This window comes from Tigriopus californicus, chromosome 10 (genome assembly GCF_007210705.1).
Source record: "Tigriopus californicus strain San Diego chromosome 10, Tcal_SD_v2.1, whole genome shotgun sequence".
In the NCBI taxonomy this organism is placed as follows: domain Eukaryota; kingdom Metazoa; phylum Arthropoda; class Copepoda; order Harpacticoida; family Harpacticidae; genus Tigriopus; species Tigriopus californicus.
The window spans coordinates 9,054,901-9,076,958 of record NC_081449.1 but is presented as its reverse complement, the minus strand read 5'-3'; the positions used below and the strand labels follow the sequence as shown (position 1 = coordinate 9,076,958).

General features: G+C 42.7%; 1 protein-coding gene across 1 annotated transcript in view; it reads left to right on the top strand.

Annotated features, from left to right (window-relative positions):
* Positions 1–20,606, top strand: part of LOC131888914 (LIM/homeobox protein Lhx3-like) — a 47,886-nt gene extending 27,280 nt beyond the window's left edge. The window contains exons 6-7 of the mRNA XM_059237863.1: positions 9,458–9,616; positions 19,978–20,606. Coding sequence (XP_059093846.1) covers positions 9,458–9,616; positions 19,978–20,054 — 236 coding nt within the window. The 3' untranslated portion in view covers positions 20,055–20,606. The remainder of the gene's footprint in view (positions 1–9,457; positions 9,617–19,977) is intronic.
* The last annotated feature ends 1,452 nt before the right edge of the window (positions 20,607–22,058 follow it).

Sequence of the window (22,058 nt, the reverse complement as noted above, 5' to 3'; positions counted from 1 at the left end):
TCTCACATTGATAAAACAACGGAAGGCGTTCAGAAAATCGGCGGTTGATAGACTCGGGCACACTTCAAGGTGAACAGCTCGGATGCAGAAGCAGCCGAATAGGGCTACCCATTTCTTCTCAATTTTATTTCTGGACACTCTCACGTTGGACGGTCCAAAAAGGTCCACTGACGCGGACTGAAAGGGAGGGGCCGGTCGAACTCTTCCCTCTGGCAACTCCGCCATGATTTGGGTTAGAGGTGTTGCGCTCCTTTTCTTGCAGAAGAAGCACTGACCGGCTATCTTTTTTAGGAGCTCTCTTCCTCGAGTTACCCAAAAGGGTCCCCTCATTTTTGCCAAGGTGTAGTCTACGCCTGCGTGGTGATGTCTCTGATGATAATGTTGGGCAAGCAGGTGAGCAAGACGGTTAGGGACCATCCAAAATGATCGGGTGTTGGGCATCAAAAGGGAGTAGAGACTTCCCGATTCTTCCATCAGCCCTCATCAACCCTCTCTCGTCTAGATAAGGATGGAGTGGTCCAATGGAGGTGCACTTTCATTTTTTCACTTTCTTTCCCTTGGGGAGGGCTCTCGGAGTAGGATTCTCTTTGGCAGTTCCGCAAAAGCCAAGCCTCGCCTTCAATTACATCTTGCACTGTTCCTTGACGGTTAGGGTCACGAACTCTGAGTCTGGAGCGTCTTCGCCACCGTGCCAAGCGTGCGAATATCCACTTCCAAGACTCATACGTTCCACAGCGGAGTTGACAGAAACCGGAGGGATCCGTTCTCTGGATGGGAAACGCCGAAAACTCCCACTTCGGCTTGATCTCTTGCATGTTCTGGTTTTTCTCCAAATCCGCCGGCCAACACGTCTCTGATTCAAGCAAAAATGAGGGTCCATGCATCCATCGGTGAGATAAAAATGGACCATTGCTTTCGAGTCGACTTCTCGTACCTTCATCTCCTACATTCTCGGTCCCTGGAAGCCATGTCCACTCTTCTGATGACGTCAGGGATTGAACTTCGTTCACACGATTAGCAACATAAGTATTGTAGAAGCATGCCGTTCCTCGCAGCCATTGCCGGGTGCAAGCCGAATCTGTCCAAAAGAATCTTTTGGACAGTGGGAATCTGAAGACGTCTCTTAGATGATCTGCCAATCTCGCCCCTGGCACAGCAGCACAGAGCTCCAACCGGGCCACCGACTGGGGTGACTTCGGCGCCACTTTGGTCTTGGCCATCACCAAATTGCTTGTGACGTCATAATTCCATCGCACTCTCAAATACACCACAGAACACATGGCTTCCTCGCTTGCATCACAGAAGACATGTAGTTGGAAATTGCATTCTTGGGCAGGGTGGGTACAGAGGCACCTAGCAAACGTCTCTTCCGCCACAATGGGTATTTTGGAGCACCACAAACTCCACCACCCCACAGTGTCTGCGAGATGTCGTGCTCGCTACGCAGTACAATCCCTCACAAGGTCCTCAAGATTTTGGTCCCAATCTAGCCCCGTTAGATGTAACTAGCTCATTTTAATCTTGGCTTTCACTGTAAATGGGGAATGTATCCCCAGAGGAGAGAACAAAGAAGATAGCTTGGATAACAATCCCCGTTTGGTCATCTGGGGGGTTGTTTCATACTCTCCATGACGTTGAGGCTCAAGATGTCACGCCTACTGTCCCAAAGTATTCCAAGCCATCACATCTCTCGGTATTGGCTTCCATTTGTGAGAACTGATCATAATTGCACAGCCATTTGGTCAATTTAAATCTTGTCCACATCCTTGGCTAGTATCTCGGCTTCTTCTAAGGTGCCGGTCGACTCGAGCCAGTCGTCCACATAAAAGTTCTCTTCTATGCTCTTGATTGCTTGGCTATCCTTGGCTCCAAAATCTCTCGCCGTTCGCCTAAGGGTGGATATAGCAACACAAGGACTAGGACCATCCCCATTTGTAGCTTAGGCCCGCAAAAGAGGGCCTTGTTCAGGCTGAGGCCCTTCGTTTCCGTTTCCGCCGAGGCACCCAAAAACAACCCTGAGTTTATCTTTTCGCTCATTCTTGTAGATCCCTTGATGTGGGAGGAAAAACTGGCCCTCTTCTAGGCGCGCATCTCCTTGTTGTGGCTTCTCAATAGGGTCATAGGCATAAATCTCACGAGCAAATCCTTTGCCTAACATTTTTTCGATGGCTTTTTCATAGTGATCTCGGTACAGGTGGTCCTTATCTAATCTCCGTTTCAGTCGCATCCACCTCTGCTCCGCCTGGCCCAGGTTGCTCGGCAACTGCCCAACTTGATGTCTCCAAAGAAGTTTCACCACGTAGCCTGGTTGGTTTCTCAACTTCCTTATATTTTGCTAAAGTGTGCTAAGACTTCTTGGTCCTCACTAGACCAAAGAGTCTTGGGTTTCATTTCGGTGCCCAGCACTTCCCCGTCAAAGACACGATGAGCCAATTGGCTTTCTTCTTCTCTCTCTAAGAAGTGGACGTTCGCAATCAACCTGCTTTCACGATTTAAGGTGTGCGAAGCGTGCGTCATGGGGAGAGGCCCCTTGGCCGCCCAGCCCAACAAAGTCACTTCCGCAATTGGCTCCCCTAGTTTGCCCGTTCTGGCGGCTCAAGGGGCTAACAATTCGGTGTGGTCCAAACCCAAAAGCAGATCAGGCTTTCCCTCCACATCTTGCAAAGGCAAATCCCGCAAATGTTCATAGTCTTCTTTCAAGACCGTCCACAGGGCCCCTGTCAGCTTGTTCATAAGTTTCTGGCCCTCCATCTCCATTGCTACCAAGGGAAATACCCGACCATTTAGATGGCTCTTAATCCGGAGGTGATACTCCGGCATCTTCACGGTCTTCTTCTCACCACCTACGATACTCAGTGGGACAGGGACAGGATTCCGCTTCTTCACATTGAGGGTATTCGATGTTTGGTTGAGATCAGGGTCACATCACTCCCTGCATCCACGAACACCAAGGCTTCTTCACTCTTCCCCTGGTCGCTCAGTATGGTAGCCTTGAGCATCCCAAAAGCAACCGGTCTACGGGCGGTGCTTTGGGCGGTGCTTTGGGAGGTGCTTTGGGCGGTGCTTTGGTCAGTGGCCACTGTGGCTTCTCGCTCGTTGCCCCATGATTCATTGTGAACCAAAGGGTGGTATCTCCTTCAACAATTGGTCACTGGACAGGTACCGCTCTTCCGACAGAGCCGCGCTTGGTGGCCGGTCCTAAGGCAGTTGAAGCACATCCCTCCGGCGGCCAACTTCTCTCGTCTCTCAGGGATGGACAAGGCCATAAACTTTGGACACTTTTCGACCTATGGCCGTTGCACATCTTCCGTTTTTGGGTCAGCTGATATTTTGGTCCTTCGAGAAGAGAATAAAACCTAACTTAACCTAACCTGACCTAACCTGACATTACGGTTGCAAGGGCCTGGGGGCGCCTAGGCCGCGGCGCAAGCCTGCGGCAGCTCGGTTGTAAGGGCCTCGAAAACAGCGGCAGATTAGAGCTTAATTCTGCAATGAAAAGAAAAAGATTCCGCGCATCGAGATTCGAACTCACGACAGACAAAATTGGGTCGGAGTTACGCACCTCATGCGTTCTCGACCATTGCAGTGTGTTGTGGTATCAATCGGCAACGTTTTTACTTAAAGCAGCTAGATGTCGAGAGAATGGCAGCTGACCCAAAAATGGAAGACATGCAACGACCATATTTTCAACCTTGTTTCCTTTACTTTGGCACATGTCGCATAGCAGTAGTAGCGATGGATGCTGCCCATGCTGCCCGGCCCCGTGGGCAGATCTGACTCTGCCTTGAGCTCTGACCGGTTCGGAACCCCCTCACCAGTACAGCTGAACATTCTGAACTCGTTTGTCTTGCTGCTGCATTTTCCGATGGAACTCCCCGGGTCTCTCCAACCACCCCGTACAGTCAGGGAGCATAATTCTTGACAACTCACTTGCATTGTCTTCCCACCTTTCCCTCTCATCCCGGGGAAGCTTGGCCACCATTTGTTTGATAACCATCTTGGCCCCATCCCCGTCCAGTTCCAGCCCTGCTGCCAAAGCAACCACTTGATCCACGTGCTCACTGAAGGATCGACTGTCCTTGGGTACCACTTTGGCCAGGGCAAGGAGACGGTCCTCATAACAATTCTGGAGTTCTTCCTCACAACCGTAGCGCGCCCTTTGGATGCCCAGGGCCCTCAAGTAGCCACTTTCTCCTCGACAATGGGCCACTAGTCGTCGAGCAGTTTTCCCCAAGGAAGCTTTTAAGTGGGCTAGCTTCTCCGTATCATCCTTAGGTAGCTAACCTTTTGCTTGTCAGCTGACACTGTTTTCGAGGCCCATGCAACCGAGCTGCCGCAGGCTTGCGCCGCGGCCTAGGCGCCCTCAGGCCCTTGCAACTGAAAGGTTAGGTTAGGTTAGGTCAGGCTAGGTCAGGTTAGGTTAGGTCAGTTTAGGTTAGTTTTTCTTATCTTTAGCCATCTTTGTTCAAACTTCCAGAACAACAGCTGAAGCAAAAGGTTAGCTACGTAAGGACCATAGCTTCTCCGCCAGTTTGAGCGCCGCGGTGTGGACCAAGGCCTCGAACATATCGGCAAACTCCGGCCAATCCACCGGGTCGCCATCAAACGTTGGCAGGTTGCTCTTGATAGCAGGCCGCAAGGTCTCACTCCTTGTGCCTGCTGGCGTTGGGTTCCCAGTCTCAATGGCTATGTTGATCCAATCCTTGAACCCACTCTTCGTCAGACTCTCGAGATACCCCCTCACTTTGTCTCCGGGTTTTACCAACTGGAGCTTCGGCTCCTTGTTGGTCATTGTGCAAATCCCACTCTCTTGCAAAGGCTGGTCCGACACGTCTTTGACATCTGTGATAGCTGGCCTTGATCTGGTCAAACTCTTCCTGCAGCTCCTCCCCTTCTCGAGGTAAGCCAGACCTCAGAACCCCAACAGACAACTCCATTACCGTGGCGGTCATCGCGTTCAATTTCTCAGCCATCTTGTTGATCTCTTCCTTGGGCCTTTGTTGTCGGGTTGCCGCCGAGAGTTGGGAGATGAGAAGCTCCAACTTGCTCACTTGTACCTCCCACTGCTCCCTGGTTTCCTCGGCTTCGTCATTGACTTCTCTCTCTCCTTCTCAGGATCTTGGCTTTTATCCGAGGGTGCCACTACCGAGATTGCTTCCAATCCAATGGGGCCACGGAAGGAGCTTCGTCTTGCCGATTGGAAAGATGCTCGTCCACCAACTCCAACAGCTCATGGTTGTCGGTCAAGACACTCTGTAGCCAATCTTCTGCTTCCTCTCCCTCCTCAGGCTTTCCCAACTTCTCCACAGTCGTCAAGACTTGTTTGTGTAGACGTTTGAGGCTGGATAACATCTCCTTAATTGTCTCTGCATTGCCACTGATGAGGGTTCTGCTTGCATTTTTGATCATGAGATTTCTAGTAGACTTTCGCAGACTGGTGGCTCTCCCATTGTACAGTCTGCGGCTTGCTTTGAGACTCTTGAGTTTCTCTTGCATACTCTCCTCCGAAGACGGACTTCCCCGCTCTTTGGATAGGTTCACTCCCACTTGCTGGATTTCCGTGAATGACGACCGGTCACTAGCCATTCTATCGCCTCTTTTCGAAGATGGCTCCGATCCGGCTCGGAGTGACCAAGTGTTTCCGTGATCTGTAATCCTTTTCGCTTGACTATCACTCGCTTATCCCAACAAAGACCGGATCAACATCTTATGCTTTATTTATCTGGAAAGTTTTGAAAAATACATCGTAATAATTGTAATAAAATTATACTTAAAAACCACATGAGTCGACGTTACCCACCAGCAGGTATCTCCGGCTTCGCCTTAGTTGGGATTCCTAAGTCTTGGCTTCTGTTGGTTGTCACTCCCACCGTCTCTACTGCAATATGTCCGCACTTTTTCTTCTCCAAATTCTCTCTGGGCCACTCTCACGAGCATCAGCTCAAAGTCGGCACATCATACACAGGGGGACCCTTCCACTATTGGATTTTGCTCCTTCATTAGTTTTTCCACAAATTTACGGAACTTTTTTAACAAACATCTGAAATGGAGCTAGTGCAGCTGAGTGGTCTAAAATACAGTACCAACTAGGCAAACAGGCTTCTTCCCCATGTGTAATGGGTTCAAAGCCTGGCGCCGGATGTTTACATTTTAAAAAGGAGACTTAACGGTGGTTTACGTAGTTTCTAACATGTTCAAATCTCCTCCCTGACCTTTTTCTAAAGGAACCCACATTCGTAGAATCAATCTGATAGGAACTACGACACTGCCTATTGAAATTTGGAAATGGATGCTGTAATGGCTGGCTTTGTCGGCTGGCCAAGGGTTGCTTCTTTTTGGCGTAGTCAATGCTTTTACGGTTTTCTAATCAATGCTAAAAGAATGACAGATTCTAGCACCTTTTTTGACAAGCGCACCAAAATCTTGGAAATACTCTGACCTTACAAAACGTTGGGTGAAAACATGTCTTAAATCAAAATATAGGCACATGGTTGTACAATTCATTCAAAAAATATAAAAATATATTCGTAAAATCGACAGAACTGACAGAACTGATTACTGAAATGTGTTGAGTTTTGCCACTTTTGATAGTGTGAGTTGAATTAGCGACTTGAAAACTTGAAATTTGGCTGGCGGGAGAACCGTTTATGTTTTGACAAAAAAAAAAACATTCATAATTCAGGCCATATCAGTCCCAAAGAAGCAAAATAAAGCAATGACCCAAACAAATCCCAGCCGCCCAAGACTGCTCTAACAATCCATGACATTCTTTTTATTGCTGGAAGCAGGAAATAATGGAATAACTGAAACCCCTATGCCATTTTTGAGCATATTTGAAAAATTCTTGCATGTTTTACCGGCACATTTTGGGGCAAAATGTTAGATATATCCCCCACATTGTGTTATAAGCAAGTATGTTTCCAGCTTGCCATATTGCTTAAGATAACTGAATATGCGTTTAACCATATGGAATATAAAGCATCTTTGAAGTTTAATTGCATCCTTGTTTGCCTCCTGGGCTTCCTTTTTAGCATATTAAGCTTCTTCTTCATGCATCATTTTGATAACCCTAGGTATTACTATATAGGCACATATGTCCTCATGGCAGAAAGCTCTGATTCTAGTGGATCAGCATCTGAACGGTAATTCAAGACCAAACTTCAATGAAATCACAGGTTTTGTCGAGACGACAGCTTTGACTCGTCCGTTTGTCCGTCCCCCAAGTAATCAAAAGGCAGCAGAGGCGCTTCAAATTTTGATGTGTTAGTGTTGGGGTGTCGAGAATAGGTTCTAGGATCAACCAAGGACGACTTTACCACTGAAGTCGTCCTTGGATCAACGCATGGGAAGGAAAGTTCAAGTCTTTCCCAGAGATCACCAGTTTCTATACCTCAGGAAACCTACTTGTTTTTTTAGAAATCGACTTCAGCCAATGTCATTTTGTAAATATTTGCAAGTGGATTGCCGTTTTAGGATATTGTTTACTAGAATATGCTTTTTCAATATTTCTACTGTGTTGTAGGATCATATATGTGTCCAAGGAAAGAGATGGCAGGCGTCAGCAAGCCCAATCAAAAAATAGATGAATCCCTGCATTGTTGGAACCGCGTCCAGCTCACCCACGGTGCTTTCATCATTGGGTCAATTAGAACACCTTACCAATATACCCATCTTTAATTCTAAGATAATAAAAATTCTCTCTCCTTCTATAAGTATTCACAGAACAATTCGGAACTGAATATACTAAAGCTATACATAAACATAAGTGAGCAATAAACTGATTAGGTAATTACCAAAAAGCCGTGAAAAACCAAAATATAATTGAGTGAATAAGTGGAAATTCCCATTTATTCACCCTCCACCCCCCCCACCCCCCCCACACACACCACGAACACAGCACGTGCACAGCATCCAAGGAGCAACAGAGGAAGTCACACCTTGGTTCGAAATTCCTGGGAGATAAGAACAAGAGCAAACTAAAATGCGTCTGTTCTCAGCGAGCTTCAAAAGAGGAATTGGCAAGTGCGCTTCATTATGGAAGGCAGTTTGGACGGATGTGACTCAGGGTAATGCCCGTCCGTCATCTTTATAAACAGTCTGCAGGTTTCCCCCAAAGACGAGCTTCAGGTTGTTTGTCGATGATGCCAGAGTTTCACGACGGATATACTCTAACCAGGAAGTTGTTCAGCCACAAGTAGATCTCAATCTCATGTCAATGTCAATCAATAGCTGTCATTCGCCTCAAATTGGTTTTGCACCGTTTTACTAAGATAATGCCTGGAACAGGTGGGCTTGGTTACGATGAGCGTTTGCCGAAAGTTCGGAGTAAATCTTTAGTCTCGCCGTGAAAAGAATTAAATATTGTGACCATTCAGATTGCTCTACTGACATGCCAAAGTATTGGTGGGTAAAAATGAATAAAAGGCGTTTTATTACATGAAGAAAAAAAGTCATCACGAAGCAAGATTGTCGGAGGCCGAACAACTTTGGACCCCGGTTGCGTGTTTGCTGCGAGACTAAATTCTTTCATGACCCGCTCTATTCCAAAGTGGAATGCAGTTTCACAAAGTGTTCGATCAGAAACTTCTTCGAAATCATTTCGCTCTCAGCTCAACTCATTGTGCCCATGTAAGGAGTTGAAGACATGGACCATCATCTTCATTTTTCTCTTCTTTTTTTACTTTTAACGTATTCATCATCCCATCCACCATACGTGGTGTTGGAGTGGTTTACACAATAAACAATATCAACAATAGTCCGATTAAAATCGTCAAGTATTTCAACTATGTCGGTTTCACATTCTCCACTCAAATCTTCTTCACCAATCACCTCCAGTCCGTTATAAACAAGGCCAGGGATCTTCAGCTTCCAATAGTTCTTCTACTCTTCCGGACCCATATCAATCCAATCTTCCTCTACGGCCTTCACCTTTGGTTTCCCAACTCCGCTCAATCCGCCCTCAAATCCCCCGATGCCATGTTCACCAAATGTTCCGTCCACCAGCCAGGGGTGAAAGGTCCGGACCATGAACGCATTTTCTACATCTGTTCAATCTAACCCACCTACTATACTGTAATAGCCAAGATTTTCATCATTTACTCCTACCCACCTGTTTATGTACTATCTGTAATTCCCCTTTTCGCTATTTTCATGCGCATTTAACGATTCTAGTCATACTTAATGTAATATCATTTTCAAATATTTTATTGTCTTTTCAAATTTGACATTTTTCTTTCTTTCTATTGAACAATGTTTGCATAATGCCTATACACCATATTTATGTTTAGTTTACACCATGACACGACCAAGAGTCGCAATAAAGATTTAAAAAAAAGTAACTTTTTGGGACTGATAAACTGATGCGCGCACTCAGTTCTCCTCCTTGGTTTAATGTTTAGAGGTGACCCTTCCCCCCAAATATTCTGATCTTGTTTAACATCAATATCTTTTTTTTCAGGTGCAGTTGATAGTAACGACAGCTTCAGCAGTGGGTTAAATATGGTAATTGAACCGGGCCAAGACATGACGTTTTCTATTCTGGGAGATCAAAATGACGGTCAACAAACGTTGGACTGCCTCCATGGATTTGACAATGGGAGAGAATCTGGTGTCTATGGTTTGTATTGGTTCTATTAATTTGATTTTATTGACCAGTATGCCGCTTGGAAGTTCCGTGTTTTTCAACGTCCCAGGGGGATTAAACCCAAATGTATAGTATGGACGTTATCCCTAATCATGGACAACGGGTACACGGACATATTTGACGCCGCCACATGTACCCCAATACTATAATTAAAAATCTTAGTCACGCTGATAAAATTTACGAGTGAGATGAATTGTGTAAAATTCCAAAATATGTTTGATGTGTGTGATTGCCAGGAATATCCAAGAACTCCTTGAAAGTGAATTAAAGGTGTTTTAACCCCTACTGAGCGAAAAAGAACCAACTATTGCATGATCCTTGAATCCCAATGTCATTAATCTTGAATTATAAACAGTTCAACAAGTGGAAACTGGAGCTTAATGGCTGGAAATGATCAGCAGTAGCCTCTTTGAAAGGATGGCGGGTGAAAACCGATCCAGGGCAAGGCCTAAACCATCGTTTAAGCCCCGTTTCTTAATGAGATCAAAGCCTACCGATCTATCACTAGTTAAATTGCGACCTCCATGCCCTAGGTCAAAAGTGCGAGTGACGTCATACATGGTGAAAATCACACACCTATGGATATTGAAGAAGATCTAATGATGATACAATCCTAACCTAGCCTTATTGACCTAACCTAACCATACCTGACCTAACCCAACTGAGATGACCTATCTTACCCAAATAGAACAATCATTTTTTATACTTGACAATAGAGAGAAATTGGCGGACGGTTATATCTACTCCCCACCCAAGAGCACAACTCGACTTCAGTTGAAAACTGCTTACCGGGCTTACCTCAAGACAAACGTATCTACATGCAATTCGGGGTCACTCTTTATGTCTACAAGGCATGTATCAAATCGGCGCTGATCTCTACTCTAGAGTCTAGCCCCTGATTATTACCCTGATTATTGCCAACAATCTAAAGACGAACCTTTCCTACAGTTCTATCTACTTTATTAAACTCTTTGTACATAAAATAACAAACTACCAATCAGCTGTCTTTGCTCCGGTAATGAAAAGGGGGCAATTGATGGGCCATGGAAGAGGTAAATACGCAATGATAAACAACAAATGGTCTAATGCTACAGTTTTGATGAAGGTGATGTTTATGTCCAACGGGGTTCCTCGGCGATGACGTCGGTTTGACTGGATTGAAAGTCATTGGTCGGAGTGATGAAGTAATACCTAGCAAAGAACTTCAACAAGGTCGTAAATGATTCCACCTGGCCAACAGGCTGGAGTATCGCAACTGTGATAAAGCTGGCCAGGATCTTTTCAGTCCGCAATGCTAGTCTTGCAAAATCGATGCTAAAAAACGCTAATTGGAATTTGAAAATGCTAGAATAATGCTACTTTTTTAAGAATAACTAATAGTTCTTTTCATTCCCCTCTCCCTCCTCTCATTGCGCACAAACAAACGGAGAAATACAGGAATACGCTTCAAGATGCCCAGCTTTAACAAAATACTTTTAGGTGTCAATTTATTGCTGATATACACCAGAAATACAACACCAGCCTTTCTGAGAGAACTTTCAAATCATCTAAGGGTGTAATAACAAGTACTTTTGGTATCCAAATAGAGATAAACAAAGAGCTATATATTGTGCACCTACAACATACTTGCGACTTTCCAACATCATCTTTTTCCATTAAATTGTGCTAACAATGCTAATCCTGAGTTTAGAAAGAGTGAAGTTTTCAAAGTTCTCACCAACAAGTTGTGACAATGTGTTTTTCCTTGTACTATTTTTGAAAATGTTGATTATGCAACAACCTCCTGCTAAATTATTATTTCCATGTCATACTTGTTTAGAATCTCACCCATAGAGAATTCTAAAGATTCCCAGATGACCTGGTGGCTTATTCATCGTGTCACAGTACTTGGGCAAAAATATTTTATGTTAATAATATCTCTTAGACCTCATAGGCCTCTTAGAGCGTATTCTTTTGTTTCTACGTTTGTTTGTCCGCACCTAGACGAGGCAGAGGGCGCTTTCCCCCCTCAATGAAAAGGACTATTCTTCATGGTGGTTATAAAGGATTTCAGTTTCAACATGCAATTATTTCTGGCACTCTTTGTTAGGGTATATTCAGGCAATTTTTTGAAAGTTATTTGTTGCGAAAAAAAAATGAAACCCAAAAATCTAAAGAAAAAGCACACAATAAAAATTTATGCAGTTGTGTTTTTGACATTCTTCTAATTTTGAACCCTAAGACTTTGAAGGAGACAACTAAAAGTGACAAAGTTTTATTTGAACAAATCATATATTATTGTGGATTTCAACAAGTTTTTTTAAACAATTAAGAATTGTACTTATCATCAAAAAAATTTCTTCTTGGTTGAGATTAGACCATAAAAATGAGAAAGTGTTTTTGATGCGTGCATCATACTTTAAAGCGGACATTACCAAAAGCTGCAATAAGTATTTTTATCCATAATGCTCCATAGTTGTCTATCTTTTCCATTTTTACTATTTTTCAAACTTGTGATTTGGTTTACCTCAACTGCGTGAGGGGAAACACTTTTCGGAATACAAAGAAATTAACCAATATATTTACGTTTACTTAAAAAATACAAGGAAATTAATCCATTTACTTAAAGATTGCGACTCGGTCCTTATACACGCACTGACCATTTTGATCAATTTTTGATTTGCGTTAGCCAACCCACGGTTGTATACAACCTTTTTATGTGCCAAAAGCCAGAGTTTAAACAGAAACTTTGGCTAAATCTCTTTAGATTGAGAAGCAACTAGAATAAACCATTTTGCTTACTTAACGTAAAGCAAACATTCCAATGGAAATCACTTTGTGACTACATCACTTTCATGGAATGGCAAATGAATCCAATGAAAGAACCTTGTTGCCCCGCCAAGTTTAGTTCCCTTGTGAGATTTTATTTTGCTTTTCCTCCCTTTGGCCTTTTTTTCAGTGAAATAACAATGCTAAAATGCTAGAGAAGATTTCACTATGCAAATAATGCTAGTTTAATGCTAAAAACCAGACCGATGCTAATTAAAAAATTCCAATGCTAGCGGTCTTGAAATAGTGCTAATTTTCAAAAATTGCCATCGTGTTGGTTTCGTAGTCCTAAAATGCGTTGATGCGAGTGCCTCTTATGGTTTTGTTCACGGATGTCTGTTGTTGGTTGTACGTCGTGAAATCAGCCGGCAGCCCTCCTGGTCTTTTACTCCCAACCTCTGATTTCGATAGTTCCGATAGTACAAGAGTATCTTACTTTAGACATAACATTATGGTGACGCCCAGAACCCACATTCAGGGTTGGAAGCGTTTTGGCGGTTTCCTGGTCCTTGATGAGGATCGCCGTTGTTGTTGTTGTTATATCCGGGGGAGCGCCGGGCCAAGCTGGTGTGGCAACCACACCTGATCAACTCGTGGATTCCGCCATTGCTTGTCTTCCTCTGTAGATCTCTTTACGCCACAGGCTATCTCATCTTGGAGTTGGTCAGACGTCTCACTGTCATCCTGTTCCTGGCTTTCAAGCTTACCCTGTCCAGGAGGCCCAACCATGTCCTGATCCAACCCTGCAGCAGTGGTGTCACCTGTTTCTAAGCCGGTTGTCTGGCCATTATTGGTTTCTTTGCCGGGGTCCGCCTCCATCCCAAACAAAACCTCAGGCACACGTTGCCCACCTTTGTGTCTCCTTGTCACGTGCACCCTGGTTCCGTTTGTCATTTCCCCCTGCAAGCATCTGGGGTCGTTCTCGCCCTTTGTGAAGAGGGGCTGGAATGAAACTTGTACCGGTTTGGATCAAGGGGGTCTGGCTCCTCCACTGTCCATGGAACACCATCACGCTCTGTGTAAATTTTTACACTATCATGGTGCCGTCGGAGGTTTGTGCGGCTAGTCATCCCTAAAAGGTCATATGTGAACCCCTTGGTCCTCATGATGATGAAGAGTTCCTCCTTATAGGGACTGTGCAGTTTGGATGTGACATTTGACCCCAGGACCAGGACCTTTTGTCCCTGAATAAGGGGGGCTTGATGTCGCCATCTTGAGTTGTTGACTGAGTCCATGCGCTTGAACTTTATTTCCTGGTCCTTGCTGCGGATTTCTTCGATTCCCGACATTTGCGGGAGTGGCGGGTTGGGGAGTGCGCCCCTGAAATGTGGAAGTATGAGTGTTGTTGGGGATACCCCTGTGGATGGTTGTGGTGTTGTGCGAATATCCATCATGGCATTTGCCAAGGCGTCCTCAACACAAACTCCACTAGACTGTGCCTCTTACAATGCTTGTGCCACTGCCTTCATAGCACATTCGGCCGCGTTTGCTTGAGGATGGTATGGAGGCGTTTTGATTACCTGAATCCCTTTTTGTTCACAAAAGTTTGCAAATGCCCCCGAGTTAAAAGGGGGAACCATTGTCTGATCGCAGTGTGTGAGGGAGACCGTGTGTTGCAAAAATTCTCCCCATTGCGGGTAGTACTTTTCTGCGTTTGTTGACCTGATCACCACAGCCTCCACAAATCGTGAGAGATCGCACTTGACAACTAACACATGTCGTCCATCGGGAATGGGGCCAAATAGGTCAATGGACAGTATATGCCATGGGTGTGGTGGGACTGACAGAGATTGGATTAATTAAGCCTTTTTGTTTCGTAGTTTTGTTTCGTTGACAATTGTCACACCATAGAAAGCCATAACTAGAATGCTTAAGTTCAACAGGAGCTGTACCACATGAGCATGTTTTCAGGTCAGCTGACGCTGGTGGAAATGGGACAAAGATATTTCGTGAAATCTCGCTTCAGGCAAGTTGAATTATTATCATGAAACGTTTGTTATTCCTCTTTAATCTTAATTTCTTTTGAATCTTACAAACATATACAGGTAGAAAGAGTGGTAGAATAATAAAAAACATGCTTTTTAGGGCATAATACACGTAACATGTCAAAAAAAGATTTGGACATTAGTAGAGCAAATCATGTCCTCTATTGATTGCACTTGTTTAGCAACGCATCTCGAAAATCTCGAAAGTGTAACAAAATGTATCCGAAATTGCAACGCAATGATGAGGCATTCGGAATTTTGTTTCAATCTCCCAACAATGTTCTTGAATGTGGGCGACATGATTGCGCCTATACGTAAACAAGATAATTCCGACACCTCTGGAGGTCAGCCTGAACCCAGGCTTGTCCTTGCGTTTCAGTTAAGTGTTTCCACCACATGGATGAAAACTTTAACTTGAGCCCCATTTTAACCTCTTCAAAATTTCGTTCTTAAAAATGTGGTCGGACAACTTACTCAAACCCGTTTTATGAAGCGTGCTGGACGAGAGCAATTGCTTGACAAGGAGTCTTATTGGGGATTTCTACTCTGAATTTGGACGAGCCGTCAACGATTCAAATTTGCACCATAGTTGTCCCAAGTAGCTTCACTACGAATGAACCATTTTTTCCACCAGCGACAGCTGAGACGAAACCATGCATTTATGAATTAGGTTCATACCTTCGTAAATGGCGATTTGTATTGGATCATTGTTTCCACCAATTCAAGGCCCCCTCAAGTCATCTAGGTGGTACATTTCAAATCCACAAGGCAACAAGGAATGCAATATATTGCTATTGATTATCTACTTATTTATTTTTTTGGTTTAGTTTTTCACGGGCTTTTTAACCGCTACAGGGAATGTAATCCCAGTACTATTGAAATGAAAGGTTATAATTCGTCTATTTATTACCTTTCAATCTTTATATGATATTTGGTATACCAATGAATTTGAGTTGGCAGACCGAGCTAGTCCTTGAATGTAGGGTTGATCTGGTATGCTACCTAAAAATTTGTCCAAGTCTGACCTGAGGGATGCAACCGAATCAACGAGGCCTACGTATTCCCTACCAATATTAGAGGGAAGCAAATTAAACAATGAAAGAGCCCGAGAAAAAAGAGATGTGGACTTCATTGATCAAACTAGCCTGGATTCTCGAGGGCTTGATCTACTGTATCAAAGGCCTTGGCAAAATCAAGATAGACATCAAGACATAGATATAGAAATCAAGACATCAACTGACTCATGCCTTTCCAGTCCCTCAATGACCTGCTCTAAATGCTCAATCAGTTGGGTAAACGTGTTAACCTGTGCTCGGAACCCGTGCTGGCTAGGAGGAAGGACTTCATTGACCTCAACAAATACAACAAGTTTGGACTTTATGATCTTCTCAAACACCTTCGCAATATTCTAAGTGAGAGAAATCGGCCTGTAGTTACTGGGGACCGACTTATCTTCCCCTTTAAAAGTTGGATCAACGTGAGCTAACTTTAGTAAAGATGGAAACTTGCCCTGATCCAAGATGCAACGCATCAAGTACGAGAAAACAGGAGCAAGAACCAGTGAGCATCTCATCAGAAACTGAAATGTCACACCATCAGGACCAGGAGAACTTGAAAGCCTCAAGCCCCTAATGGCCGCTAAAACATCTTGATCTGTGACTACAAGATCATCTAAATGCTCAACTTGACTAACCTTGTCAATATCAACAGACTCATCTTCAAAGCAATGAGCTGTTGCTTCTGAACTCAGTGGGGTTGAAAACACACAGGAGAACTGATCTCCAAGCATGTTAGCCATAGTCTCTACATTGCTAATGGCTTCCCCATCAACCTCAAAAATCCCAATAGGGTTTTGCATTTTCTCTTAGAGTTCAAATAAGAGAAAAATGCCTTCGGATTCGACTTGACCTCCTGAACCACCTTACTCTCAGAATTCGAAGTGCTCTTCAGCCTTTTAGCCAGTTTACCACTCTTTTTGAACAAAGTCTTCCTAAATTTTGGCATTTTTGTCCGTGTACCATCTTTCGGAACACATTCAGAGATTGCTAAACTAGAGCAACCTTCCATAAAAACTGAAAATAATTTATCAATGGCTGCATCTATGGACGATTCCTATTTCAGAACTGAAACCAGGTCCAGTTCTTTAAATTTTCTATAATCAATGGCCAATGTTCATCTTTGAACTTGAGCTTAGCCAGAACGATCTTTTTGACCAGTTTTACTCTAAAGCACGCCGGCTTTTGAGTAATGGTCGACCCTATCTCAAGAACATGATGATCTGACAGATTACTAGGTGTCACATGGACATACTGGATCAGATCAGGGTCATTGGAAAAGACCAAGTAGAGAACGCTATTCTCTCTAGTGGCAACACCAACATGCTGGGCGAAATTGCGCAAGATCGCAAATTCTTCCAGCTTTTCAAACGACTCAGATGTCGATTTCGAAATGGGAATATACCCTTCGGGACTAGCCTCCCACTCTACAACGCTAGCCGGAAAATTAAAGTCCCCAACAAAGAAAACCTTCGAGCAAACTGCCTGATCCAACTCATTTCCAGTGAATTGGAGAGCTGACAGAAAAGAGCTTACTGAACAAGAAGGGGGTCTATACATTGTTACAATAGACAGATCAAGCCCTCGGATATGACAAATCAAAATCTACTTCTCCATTCGACATTTGTACATGACTAATGTGCAAATCATTCCTAACATATTGGCATACACGAACTAAGTTGAAACAAACCTTGGTTAGTTCTTCATCTAACACCCCTGGCCAAAGCCAGGTTTCTGTTATGGAGATGAATGAAATCTCTCTCTCAATGGCTAGTTCTTATAAGATCTTAACTTTTGTGCTGTCTTTTTTAGTAATCAGACAATGTACGTTCAAGTATAGCCCTTTTGCGGGCCTCTTTTTTGACGGACCAAGTTCACAAGATCTTGGACCATCCTCTCCAACCGTAAAAAAATCCCTCTCATCAACAACGCTACCTTGTACTGGAGGCAAAGCATGAGCTAATGGGGATGGTTGGGTTTGGGAAATGGGTTGGGCAGCTACATTAGAATAGGAACGTATTTTGGGAATAGGGGTGGGGCAAGGAATATTAGGGAGGAGAGAGTTTATAGGAATAGGGGTGGATTGGGTATTTGAAGGAAGAGGAGGGAATTGGGAGAGAGGGTGGGGGTAGGAGGTAAGGGAGGGAGGAAGCTAAATGGGTTAAGGAAGGGGGGTGGGGTGGGGTGGGATTAGGTTTAGGAATAGGGTCAACTCTAAAACTACGAAACTGAGCTATCCTATTTCTCACCTTTCTTTGCGTCCCTTCTACGTGGACGGAGGTACACCATACATTAACGCACGTCTTAAGTCTCATAGACTGACGGCACATGTACGGGTTAAAAAAAGGATAATCTTCCTTTAAACATCTCAGCTTCCCATTATACTTCTCAAGGCCAAACTAGAGAAGTTTTTGACCGCATTTAGGGTGGTCAAACTGACAGCCTTTTCCGTCATCAGGACAAGGCTGCTTTCGATAAACAGGACAGACTGTTTTCTCTACAACTGTCTTTTCGTGCTCTATTTAAAAAGGAAATACTATTTGAACCTCTACATTGGTCAAATCTGTCGACTTCTCAACTACTGGGTGAGCCTGTTCTTCAAGCAGCACCCTGGTTTCATTGACCCAAGCAACTAAAGCCTCTATAATAAAGGACTTATTCACTACGGAAGGATCCTTCCTTGCTAAGACCAAGTCCAAACATTGTCTAGCCTCTTTGCTGACTTTTCCAAAAATAGATTCCATCATGAATGCAAGAGGAACTATGTATCTAGGAGCACCAAAATCAAGAGACAAAGAAAAAGAAAAGAAATTAAAGACTATGCAATCTTGTCCTCAGATACAGGACAACAAAGCAAAATAGGAATGAACTACTTCACATCAAACTAAACATACAAATCTAAGATGGAGATAGTAAACAAGAATGAAAGACCGAGAAAAGCAAGGAATCAAGAAGATTTGTAAACTAGGAAAGCAACACAAAAATACAGAAATAAACTCAACAAACTGGTCTAACACAAAATTTCTTTTTTTTGTTTGTTTTTTTCACGGGCTTTTCTAACCGCTACAGGGAATGTAATTCCCGGTACTATTAAAATGAAAGGTTATAATTCGTCTATTTATTACCTTTCAATCTTTATATAATATTTGGTCTACCAACGAATTTGAGTTGGCAGACCGAGCTAGCCTGAATGTAGGGTTCTGCCTTGAAAGATGCTACCGGATCAACAAGGCCTACGTATTCCCTACGAATATTAGAGGGAAGCAAATTAAACAATGAAGGAGCCCGAGAAAGAAATGAAATCAATACACTAATGAACGATAAATCTAACTGTCAAGGACCAATAGAATCAAGCTAAAGAGTTACACATAACGATTTGGGACTATAAATACTACTCTACAAATCAGAGAAAAACTGGCAATTCCCATTCATTCATCCACACACAAACACGACGAACACTACACGTGCACAGCAACCAAGGAGCAACAGAGGAAGTCACACCTCGGTTCGAAATTCCTGGGAGATAAGAACGAGAGCAAACTAAATGCGTCTGTTCTCAGCGAGCTCCAAAACAGGAATCATTGCTGCTAATTAAAATCATTACCTTAATCTAACAAGATCTTTTTTCACTAGTTCTTGCACTCCTTTGACTCTTTTCTTTTGCCAGTGTTTAGAAACACTAAACGCTTCATCCAGAATTAAAATAAGTTGTGTGTGGTCATTCGGTTACCATTAAGACTATAAAGTTCCTCTTCCCCTTCTCTTTCAAGGAGTTCTCTCCCTCCAATAAGTTTGTCCAAAAGCAGGATTTTTTAGAATTACTGAATGAAGTTGTGTTAAAAACCTCAAAAAATGTTATTTTTATTGCACTTCTATCGCAGATCTTACCTCAATATTAGAGTATTGTTTGCTTCAACAACCTGGCAAATTGATTAAGATGACAAATCAAATATGCGCACGGTGCAGAGGCGAGGTTTTTAAACGCTCGTATCTCTGAGTTGAGGCTTGGACGTTACCCAGAATGTACTTGTGCTCACCATTTTAAGGAGTGTAGTTTCATATCGGTTAACGTCCAAACCACCCTTAACTCCGATGTACGAGCTTTAAAAAACTGACCTCAGGTTGGCTGGGCATCTAGTCCATAATTTTGCTCTATATAGAATGTCAGCGGTTTGTTTTCCCTTCACTTCTCCATAAGCATCTTTTGAATCAGACTTGGACAAGTTTCAGATCAAAATTCTTTTTCAACCCAATGTTCAATTGATAGCCAGATCCGCCAATTCTAATTCGTTGAGAGGTCAAATTAGATGTAAATGTAAGTGTAACGTTGAATAAGTTATATTTTTCCATCTTGTGCTTCCCAGAATTTAAATTTGTTCCCTAGATTAGCTAAGTGACATTATAATCAAGATAAGTTACATTTAACAAAAGGTTTTACAACGTCTCCCGAACAAGGCACATGTTTGACTCATATTTTCTGTTTCAGACGATCAAAGAGATTTTCACGCCAGACCAGACTTTGTCCCAAACGATTGGACATTTGCAAGAAGAGGAAGCTCCTAATACAGAAGTATTTGATGAAGTAAAGTTTACGATCGCCGCATATGTTCCAATTGTTTCCAGCAACTTTTTCAATAAGTGTAGTTGCTAAACTTGTTGACATAAAGACTTCAAAACTGCTCTTTTTGTGTATATGTATTTGATGTCTTGTTTAAGGTGAGACAATTATCATCTTGAAGTGTAAATCCTTCTTTTGGGCAAATACCATTCAAAAAAATTCATGATTAAAGAGGGATAAAATGTGCGGGAATAAATTTGATTATTTACTTTTTATTTAGGGTTACTCTTACACGTTTTAGTGAATATCAACAAGAATGTCCGAATGTCCTCCAAGAAACACTGTAGTGTTTGAACGGCGGCGAGGCATTAGTTCGACAGGGATCTCCCTCCACCCTCTACGTAGTGGCACTAACCAGCATGGGTACAACAAATACAGTAAAGGATTAATTGTCATGATAAGAACTGTAATATACAATGAGGGAAGAATCCTCGCAATAAAGATCTTTTTATACATAGAAAATAAAATAGGTGAGATCCTGCGCTTACCCCAATAAACCACTCAGTTTGTTTTTAAGAAAAATATGCATAAAAATATGGAGCTAGTTCCAAACAACATGCGTAATGATCTGTAGCTTGTATACACCTGTGGCATGCTCATGAAGGAACATCATTGTTCTTCGTTCATTTTGTCTTTGGGAGCACCTCATTTAATTGGAAATAAAGGAAGTATGTAACAATCAAGATTAGCCTTGCTTCATTGGCGACCCCGACATTAGTCCTGGTCGTTTTGTCAGGTTTATTTAGTCATAGAATGAGAAGACTTTTCTTTGGCTGATGTCGGTGTCTATTTAACTGCCGGGATTTTGGTCTGAGGAGCTCAATGTTTCTAGATCAGGATTAATACCCATAAAGGGTATTAATTTGAGGGTCCAAGTTAGGAGACAACTTCAAAGCCTTTTGATTTAAAAGATTTCAAAATCATAAAATCCATTGTAACCTTTGGTAATTGCTTCAAACTTTTGCAAAATTAGTTTAATATTTTCTTTTTATGTGTCTTTTTGCTTTTAAGCAGGCCTATATCTTTGTTTAAAAACTTTTTTACTCGAAAAATAAACTATTTGATCCCTTCCAAAAAATATTCTTAATTGTTTATTTGGCCCTAAAGAAGAATTTTTCCGAGCCCTGGTCATTACAGGACGCGGAAAAAAATTGTTTAATTTTTTTTTAGAAAGCACCAAATAATTCATTTTCACAGAAAAAAAAAATCAAACCCAAAGATATAAGCAAAAACACAATACATCTTCAAAAGTATCCATGAGCTTTTTCCTCATCCAGAATTCAGAATTAATTGTAATGAATGTCAAGGTTTGCACTACAATTTTAAGCCCTCCAATCAAGGGCCAATCCTGCATCATGGACTCTCGAGATTTAACTACATCAAAAGCAAGGATGCCCCAAGCAGAGGTTCAGAACATAAAGGGTGTCCTCTAGAGCCTGCCTTTAAAGGCGGACGCTCTATCTTGGTTCTCGGAAATCATTGAAATGTGGCCTTCTGTTGAAAAATTGAGGACACTAATATTTTCCAATTGGAATTACGGATATTTTTTTTTATACAAGAAAGCATTTAGTGGTTGTTCTTTGCAGGAATTATCAAATATCTAAATCAGTCTTAAAAGCTTAATGCCAAACAAGCTCTGCTTCTGCATTTGCCAAGCCAGCCTCGTGCATCTGCTTTTTTCTGTTATGGAAGAAAGGAAAAAGAAAGAGAGTGCCCTAAGACGCACCATGTAAAGGGACAGTCTTGTCAGCTAGTGGTTTTGCATGCACTGTTTGACAATTATTTGCCGCTGTTCTTTGCCATTCGTCTTGAAGGATAAACGTTATTCTCCACCGATTAGGTGCTCATTTCTAAATTTGTGACAAACTGTTAGAAAGGTTTGGAGAGAGAGTTTAATATAATATAATAATAATTCAATATATAAAAACATCGTGTTAGGTTAGGTCGGG